Here is a 9,686-nt window from a genome sequence, read left to right as displayed (position 1 = left end):
TGCAAAACCAAAATAATTGTGTGGCCTCGGCCCTACACACAGCGTGGCAGCCAAGTGAGCACGCCTGGACTTGCATTAATACCACAAGCAACCGAATTGAATTTGTGAATGAAAAAAGCCTCCTTCAACTCTCTGTCGTGATCAGAGCTAAATCCAGATTCCAGAAGGATGACACGTATTTTTTCAATGCTATGCTTTTTAAGATGCATGTGTTTTGAGAAGGGGAGCGTGGGTAAGGACTTGATATGAGACTTGTGATTGTTGAAGCGCAACCGAAATGAAGTACTGGTTTGTCCTATATAATCCATATTACATAGTTTACAGCGTAAAAGATAAATAACGTTACGCGTACCGCAGTTGAGGTTACCAGTGATTTTGAAAGAAAAGCCAGAGTTCGCGCTAGTGACAAGATTGGTGGTTTCGACATATTCACAAATTTCACACCTGGGCGTCTGGCAAGGTCTACAACCAGAAACGTCAGAAGTTCTATTTTTCGAGTGCACCAATATGTCCTTAAGGTTTCTACCTCGTCGATATACCACGCGTGGTGATACCGGAAAAAGGGTGCGTAATTTATCGCTTTGCTGCAAAATACTGTGATGTTTCCTGAGAATATTGTTTAAATTTGGAAGGCGGGCTGAATATGTAACCACCAGGTTGGCGTGCTCGTTTTGTGACATTTTGGGTTGGGGTTGATTGATAACTTGCTCTCGGTCGAGAGCACGTGCTTTTTCAATGGCTTTATCGACAATGGCTGGTGGATAATTCTGCTTGGATAGCACGAGTTTCAGATTGCTGGCGTTGCGTTCGAATTCATCTAAACTGGAGCATATTCTCCGGAATCTGTGAGCTTGAGAATAGGGAATACTTGTTTTGCAATGTTTAGGGTGGGAGCTCTTGAAGTGCAGGTACTGTTGACGGTCCGTCGACTTCCTGAAGAGTTTTGTTGTAAGAGCATTCCCGCTGATCTCGACTGTTACGTCAAGAAAATCAATGCTCGTTTTAGAATAACTGTGCGAAAACGTAATACTGGGGTGGAGACCGTTGAAATCCTGAATGAAGTCTGTGAGTGCTGACTCCCCGTGTGCCCATACCATAAATATATCATCGATGTATCGCTTATAAACCAGAGGTTGCAGAGAGCGACTAGACAAGAAGCGTGACTCTAAATCGGCCATAAAAAGATTTGCATAGTTAGGGGCCATCTTTGTGCCCATTGCAGTTCCCCGAGTCTGTAGAAAGTGTCGTCCTTCGAATTCAAAGTTGTTGTGTTCTAAAACTAACCTGAGAAGTGTTGCGAGGACGTCGTTGTTGACACGAATTGTTGGAGGGTCATTGTTATACGCCTTGATTACTGCTTCGATGCCATCCTGGTGAGGGATGTTTGTATATAAGGACGCAACATCCATGGTGACCAGGATTGCGTCAGTAGGAATTACAAGTTCTGTTATTTCTCGAAGAAAGTGATTTGTGTCCTTTATGTATGATGGCATCGTAGGGGGAAGGTTCATAATAAGGAAATTGACAAAGCTAGAAATTTTCTCTGTCACCGTGTCTATTCCGGATACAATTGGTCGTCCTGGATTTCCTTGTTTGTGAATTTTAGGTAATGTGTAAAAGCGGCCAGCCTTTGGATAGGCCGGCTTCATTGCTTTATGCATCTCCTCCGAAATGTCTCCATTATCCAGCATTAAGTCCAAAGTGTCCGTTATTAGTTTAGTGAATTTTTTGGTCGGATCTGCTTGAAGTTCTTTGTAAAATTGTTGGTTCATTAGCTGGCGAAATCCTTCATCTAGATAGTCTTGCTTATTCATAAAAACTATGGCTCCTCCTTTGTCAGCAGGTTTAATAATAATATCATCTCTTGAGCTGAGTTCACGCATAGCGATGCGTTCAGCAGGAGTGAGATTGTGACGTAGACATTTTCGTTGTTGATAGTTTCTGATCACATCACGCTGTACCGATTCAATGTACAAATCAAGGTACTTGTCGCGTTGCTCTTTTGGAGTCCATGACTTATCCGAAGTATTAGGAATGCGCTCTCTGGTGTCTTGCGGATGATCGTGGAAATACTCTCTGAGTCTCAGGTTTCTTGCGAAGTTATCGAGGTCCTTATATATTTGGAATTCATTGTATTCTCCTGACGTGGGGCAGAAGCTGAGGCCTCTGGAACACAATGAGAGTTCTGTGGCGGATAGAATAACACTGGACAAGTTTATAATATTCAGCGATTGGATGATCATTCCTCCGGTAGATGAGCACTCATTAGGTGCAACTTGTGTGCATTGTTGTGGTTGGTTCGAGGTAGTGAGTTGTGAACGGGGTTGAATGTTAGTATGGTCATCTGAGATATGGATCATGTCCGTACGGCGAGTGACAGTGTTAGAAGGAGCAGCCGATAATCCTACCACATTGTCGCGTGCCAACTTTTTATTTTTTGTTACGTTAATTTCATTTAGTCTTTTTCGCTCGTATTCTTCAAGCGCGTTTTTCTCGGTGTGAGATAATAATTTGCTGGACGAAGTCGCCCTGAACTACGAAGCATTCACGTGAGCCTCGTGCTTCCTCGCCACACCAATCGCCGCAGGGGCAACATGAATAGAAGCTTCGTTCGCCGCTTTAACTACGAAGCTCGTAACTTCAACCAGGAGATGAAGAGACTATGCTATGAAGATCTCGCGAGAGTGTACTTCATAGACCACGGTTTTCACCAACTTCCGCCATGGCGCTTTCTTGCGGCCGATGGGGTTCACACTAGTTTTGAAGGCGTCGCACTGCTGTCGGACCACTTCAAGGCTGTGCTTGGATATGGCAGAACCAACCGGACCTCTCACTGGCTTGACAGGTTTTCAACTGCTGCTTCGCCTAGCTCGAGAAGTCACTTCAATCCATCTGGTTCTCCCCCAGCAACGCAAACAAGCCCTGGCGCTCTTCAGGCACAGCCCGCTGGTCTTGTGTCTGCGGCCGTGAGGGCTACAACTCTTCGAAGATGCCCTGACGCTCTGCGGGCACAATGCATATTACCCGAATCTTCATCTACCAGTGCCTCGGCCGCGCGAAGGAACCCCGACGATCTGGCTCCAAGTATCCCGGAGCCTGGTCCCCGGACACCGGCCAGGGTAATCGAGTCTGAGCCCATGAGTGCTCCAGCGCAGAGCCCTCTTCCTTCCACTTCGCGGGCTCCTTCGGGTCCATGCGTTGCCCTATCTTCGGAAGAATTTCCCAGCCTGCCTCCATCTTCATCCCAGCCTAAGTCGGGAATCCCTTCTGCTCCGACAACTGACCCGACGCCCCGTCACCCCTACAATCTGCGGAGTTCGTTCTGACTCGCTGGGACAACAGGTACTATCACCCCCGAGCAACATCATTCAAGATGTTTTATGGAGGCACGCAAAATTATAGATAAGAGAATACGATTTCACCTTCATGCTCAAACACTCCGTAGGTATCTTAATTGTGGCACCGCGCCTAGGGGACTAAGCTTACATTTGACTCCTTCCATGAATACCCTTAACGAAGGAGAAATGAATGAGTGGAATAACGTCTTAAAAAGAGCATCTCTGGATTTAGTTAATGTTATTCTCAAACATAGTGAACGACGCGCCGGTGACCTTGCCGTCACAGAGTATAGTTACAAGTCCAGCAAATTATTATCTCACACCGAGAAAAACGCGCTTCAAGAATACGAGCGAAAAAGACTAAATGAAATTAACGTAACAAAAAATAAAAAGTTGGCACGCGACAATGTGGTAGGATTATCGGCTGCTCCTTCTAACACTGTCACTCGCCGTACGGACATGATCCATATCTCAGATGACCATACTAACATTCAACCCCGTTCACAACTCACTACCTCGAACCAACCACAACGATGCACACAAGTTGCACCTAATGAGTGCTCATCTACCGGAGGAATGATCATCCAATCGCTGAATATTATAAACTTGTCCAGTGTTATTCTATCCGCCACAGAACTCTCATTGTGTTCCAGAGGCCTCAGCTTCTGCCCCACGTCAGGAGAATACAATGAATTCCAAATATATAAGGACCTCGATAACTTCGCAAGAAACCTGAGACTCAGAGAGTATTTCCACGATCATCCGCAAGACACCAGAGAGCGCATTCCTAATACTTCGAATAAGTCATGGACTCCAAAAGAGCAACGCGACAAGTACCTTGATTTGTACATTGAATCGGTACAGCGTGATGTGATCAGAAACTATCAACAACGAAAATGTCTACGTCACAATCTCACTCCTGCTGAACGCATCGCTATGCGTGAACTCAGCTCAAGAGATGATATTATTATTAAACCTGCTGACAAAGGAGGAGCCATAGTTTTTATGAATAAGCAAGACTATCTAGATGAAGGATTTCGCCAGCTAATGAACCAACAATTTTACAAAGAACTTCAAGCAGATCCGACCAAAAAATTCACTAAACTAATAACGGACACTTTGGACTTAATGCTGGATAATGGAGACATTTCGGAGGAGATGCATAAAGCAATGAAGCCGGCCTATCCAAAGGCTGGCCGCTTTTACACATTACCTAAAATTCACAAACAAGGAAATCCAGGACGACCAATTGTATCCGGAATAGACACGGTGACAGAGAAAATTTCTAGCTTTGTCAATTTCCTTATTATGAACCTTCCCCCTACGATGCCATCATACATAAAGGACACAAATCACTTTCTTCGAGAAATAACAGAACTTGTAATTCCTACTGACGCAATCCTGGTCACCATGGATGTTGCGTCCTTATATACAAACATCCCTCACCAGGATGGCATCGAAGCAGTAATCAAGGCGTATAACAATGACCCTCCAACAATTCGTGTCAACAACGACGTCCTCGCAACACTTCTCAGGTTAGTTTTAGAACACAACAACTTTGAATTCGAAGGACGACACTTTCTACAGACTCGGGGAACTGCAATGGGCACAAAGATGGCCCCTAACTATGCAAATCTTTTTATGGCCGATTTAGAGTCACGCTTCTTGTCTAGTCGCTCTCTGCAACCTCTGGTTTATAAGCGATACATCGATGATATATTTATGGTATGGGCACACGGGGAGTCAGCACTCACAGACTTCATTCAGGATTTCAACGGTCTCCACCCCAGTATTACGTTTTCGCACAGTTATTCTAAAACGAGCATTGATTTTCTTGACGTAACAGTCGAGATCAGCGGGAATGCTCTTACAACAAAACTCTTCAGGAAGTCGACGGACCGTCAACAGTACCTGCACTTCAAGAGCTCCCACCCTAAACATTGCAAAACAAGTATTCCCTATTCTCAAGCTCACAGATTCCGGAGAATATGCTCCAGTTTAGATGAATTCGAACGCAACGCCAGCAATCTGAAACTCGTGCTATCCAAGCAGAATTATCCACCAGCCATTGTCGATAAAGCCATTGAAAAAGCACGTGCTCTCGACCGAGAGCAAGTTATCAATCAACCCCAACCCAAAATGTCACAAAACGAGCACGCCAACCTGGTGGTTACATATTCAGCCCGCCTTCCAAATTTAAACAATATTCTCAGGAAACATCACAGTATTTTGCAGCAAAGCGATAAATTACGCACCCTTTTTCCGGTATCACCACGCGTGGTATATCGACGAGGTAGAAACCTTAAGGACATATTGGTGTACTCGAAAAATAGAACTTCTGACGTTTCTGGTTGTAGACCTTGCCAGACGCCCAGGTGTGAAATTTGTGAATATGTCGAAACCACCAATCTTGTCACTAGCGCGAACTCTGGCTTTTCTTTCAAAATCACTGGTAACCTCAACTGCGGTACGCGTAACGTTATTTATCTTTTACGCTGTAAACTATGTAATATGGATTATATAGGACAAACCAGTACTTCATTTCGGTTGCGCTTCAACAATCACAAGTCTCATATCAAGTCCTTACCCACGCTCCCCTTCTCAAAACACAGGCATCTTAAAGAGCATAGCATTGAAAAAATACGTGTCATCCTTCTGGAATCTGGATTTAGCTCTGATCACGACAGAGAGTTGAAGGAGGCTTTTTTCATTCACAAATTCAATTCGGTTGCTTGTGGTATTAATGCAAGTCCAGGCGTGCTCACTTGGCTGCCACGCTGTGTGTAGGGCCGAGGCCACACAATTATTTTGGTTTTGCACGGACTGTACTAGCCGAGCGTGTCGATGACATTGTTGCACCAAAGGCGCCTGCCATCGTGAGCTCGTTCCACGCCTCTCGTGAACATCCTCGTGAGCGTGCGTTCCGTGGTAATCCTTCCGCTGCGTTAAATTCTTGGGCGCGTAAGCATCATTCAAATATGACATAAATACTTCATAAAAAACCGCCACGGCACCCTTGCGTGGTCTAGATCTCCGCTCCCGAAGCGGTGCTAATCCCGAACACATCCTCATTGCTACTTTTGTGTGCGCTCCGGTTGCTCGGGGGTGATTGTGCTCAGGAGCTGTAACAAAGACTGTGCCAAATACTACAAATCAATTTATTTCGTTTTATTGAATTGGATTAACATTGTTTATAATTACTAATTTCAAAGATTTACGATAATTTTTTTTGCTCCTGTTCTGAATATTTTTAATACCCTTCATAGTAACTCTTCCTCTTCCACACGAACATCAACAAGAAGAAGAGGACATTTCACAACCATTCACCCTGAAGAAAAGCGGTCCCCGCTTGAAACGTCGGTGCAGTAAAGAAAGGCCTTTCCTGGATCTCCTCCACTTTCGTTTTACGTCCAACCGGCCCGTTGAACCTTCTTACCATCTATATATATATATATATATATATATATATATATATATATATATATATATATTGCGATTTTTAACATCAACACACTAAAAACGGGAAAGATGCCGATGCCGTTTTCACAGGATATTTGTGGGGCTCGGCGGACATTAGATGAATAAATAAACGTCACAGTACGTTGTCTAATTAGCTTTCTTAATTGACAGTGTAATTGACCATGTTGAATCTTCAATTTTAAAGGGGCTATGAATAAACTTTAGCCCAACTGAAACAATTTGCGAAAAGGTGACGAGTTTTGGGTTATTCATAGCTAAAACTCTAACTTTCGTCGCCTGATTAAAAACAGCGCGCTGGACAGAGCGCAGGAAGCTATTCTTACGTATTACCTTCAGTCGAACCGTTGGAAGTATGATGCTGGAGCATCCTCCAAAGGCATGCTGTCAAAAGTGTGCAACTTCGTTCATGCCATGCTGAATGCGACAGCACTTTATGCGGGCTGTAACTTCACTAGAAAATAAATAATGCATAAAACTTCAGTATGAGAAGTTCTCGCTAACACAAACAAACATGCCATCACCGATATGCCATGTCAAAATCGCTAAATCACTCTCCACTTTGCCCACCCCTGCCGTGCGTGGTTCTTGAATCGAGGGAAAAAAGTGCGAAAATTGATAAATAAATATCTTAAAGCCCCTTGCTGTTTCGTGAATAGTTTTGATTGTGTTAGGCTCTAATAACGACTGCCTCTAAAACAGCAATAATAAAGAAACGTAAATTTACGGATTTTAATTGCTTAAAAAAATGTTGCCATGGTTATTCACCCATGTAATATCCGCCGAGTCGCACGACACACATGAAGAGTGCATCAACGTGACAGTGAGCCCCCGATTTTCCTGAAACCAGTTGATTAAAAAATATCACTGGGTATAGCTGACATAATGTGACCAAAGGGATGCTTCATTTCTCATTTCACTGCATACCACGTGGTCCAAAAGTTCCCCGGGGAAACGACCGGCACTGTCATAGCATACTTACGTCGCAAATGCAACATGGACTTACGCCTAAAAAAAGCGCAAATAGAAAAATTAGCAATATTGTACGCCACGGAAAATAGCATTATCTAACTTGTCAATAATTATTTTAGCTAGTCATTTCTATAAATTTAGCAATTGACAAGTCTACTTTTATTGCAAAGATAGCTTTTATTTTCCCTGAGCTGTATTTCTTACCTTTATTGAAGAATAAAAGTTTACTCTAAAAACTGTTTGCACTATTCGGAAGCTAGGCGATCGAGGGCAATCGCACCAAGTGTTTAATGCTGCTGATGAAAAAGCATGCACATGACTTTGCTTTCAAAGTGCACCGCCACTTGCGTGCTGCCTCATAGGCTAGTAGACAAATTACGTTTGCAGGATAATCCGGTGTTTTGGTAATGCAGGTCTCAGCGCACTATACGCTGTTTTAGATATCTATCTGCATCCACAGCAATCAAAAGGACGGGAGGCAAAAGAAACCACGGCTAATAATGGGGACATGGGATGCTCCACCTTGCATAGTCGCATGCAGCGCCAATCAACTTCTGAGCCGCGTAAGCGAAGTGGTGTTATGAATGGAAGCTCGCTCTGTAATTGGCTGGAGAAATCGGCGCCTTCATGTAACAACCTCAAGCTTTCACCGAAAGTGTTTGATGGTGTAGATCTATCTTGCAAAGCTCTAAGACATCTCAATTCACGTGAAAAGAGATTGACAATTGTAACAACGAACAACACCGTCGATCGAGAGTTCCACACTACAAAAAATCGACGTGAATTTAACGTGTCTTTCTCTCGTCAAAAAAAAAACAAAAAAACGTGCACGCTCATTGTTTCAAAACACGAGGTTGCCCTCATTATTTATGTGGCGCGAGAGCCGATCCTTCCAGAAAAGCCTAAATCCCAGCGGTGCAAGCATGCGCTGATGAATCGAAATAGCCTTAGCGACAAGGGAGAAATTGCTTGAGATGGTTTCGGTTTTACACTGAAAAAGAAAACCGAGAGTTTAGATAAAACCTAAGATAGACTAAACGTTTTGTTAAATTTTTACGAATATAACAAAGTGACATTGTTATTATTATTATATTGATTTGCTTAGTTTTGTCTTTAAAAACACAAAGAACAAAAAGAAGAGACTTTTGAGAACTGCGCAAGACCATCGCTATTGCAATCAGCTTCCGTTCGGCCGCCGTTGGAGTTCCAGAGGGTTCGAGCATCGCTTCCTTTTTACCTTTTAGCAGTTTTAGCGGACATTTTAGATAGCTTACTTACGAATACCGTGTTCAATAATAGCTGTCGGTTATTGAGAGCTGTGAGACGTAGCGTCGCAAGTGGCGGACAGTCATGGAGGACTGGTGCAAGCGAAGGTGAGGAAGTTTCTTTTGTTTCTGTGAAGTGCGCCGCTGTTTCAAACTTTGTCTTGTACCGTGTGCTTGCAAAGCTATGCTTGACTCTCACTATGCTCCACCCGGCTTTATTTCGTTATTTGAGAAGAGTGTATTTTCAAAATGTATGGCTCTCTCCGCAGAGTGAGAAAGATTCGCGTGCGGCGGAACCGAGGGCCAGCCGAGGGCCTGTCCTGGGCGCCGTCCCTACGACGGTCGCCCGACGACGCTTTTGCGGAGCTTTCAAGTACAGTCTAATGGCAGTTCAAGCAATCACAGATCATGCTAGTTTTGACGTGTGGTCCCAACAGTCTCTCGCCAACGATTTGTTTCATAAAGCGGGAGCGAGAAAAACATTACCAGAGCGAGCAGCATGATTTCTTGCCCGTGCTGATGATGCCTGTGCCGTAGAGACGGACGATCTCTTTGCGTATGCCGAAGCGGCACGCTTTCCAAGTTTGCGATTGTGTGTTGTGAATAAAGTGAGTTTCTGTGTCACGTTTTTTAG

General features: G+C 43.9%; 2 protein-coding genes across 2 annotated transcripts; one reads left to right on the top strand and one right to left on the bottom strand.

Moving 5' to 3' along the window:
- Positions 1–1,559: 1,559 nt before the first annotated feature.
- Positions 1,560–2,243, bottom strand: LOC120850493 (the record flags this gene model as incomplete). The annotated part of the gene is made up of 1 exon (XM_040222991.3): positions 1,560–2,243. A coding segment is annotated over exon 1 (684 nt), but the record flags the coding sequence as incomplete, so codon positions are not given.
- Positions 2,244–3,718: 1,475 nt separating this feature from the next.
- Positions 3,719–4,598, top strand: LOC115330973 (the record flags this gene model as incomplete). The annotated part of the gene is made up of 1 exon (XM_029993001.4): positions 3,719–4,598. A coding segment is annotated over exon 1 (801 nt), but the record flags the coding sequence as incomplete, so codon positions are not given.
- Positions 4,599–9,686: the final 5,088 nt, after the last annotated feature.

The sequence above is a fragment of the Ixodes scapularis genome, unplaced genomic scaffold, assembly GCF_016920785.2.
Source record: "Ixodes scapularis isolate PalLabHiFi unplaced genomic scaffold, ASM1692078v2 PGA_scaffold1__304_contigs__length_218370807, whole genome shotgun sequence".
In the NCBI taxonomy this organism is placed as follows: Eukaryota; Metazoa; Arthropoda; class Arachnida; order Ixodida; family Ixodidae; genus Ixodes; species Ixodes scapularis.
This window is presented reverse-complemented; position numbering and strand designations above follow the sequence as displayed.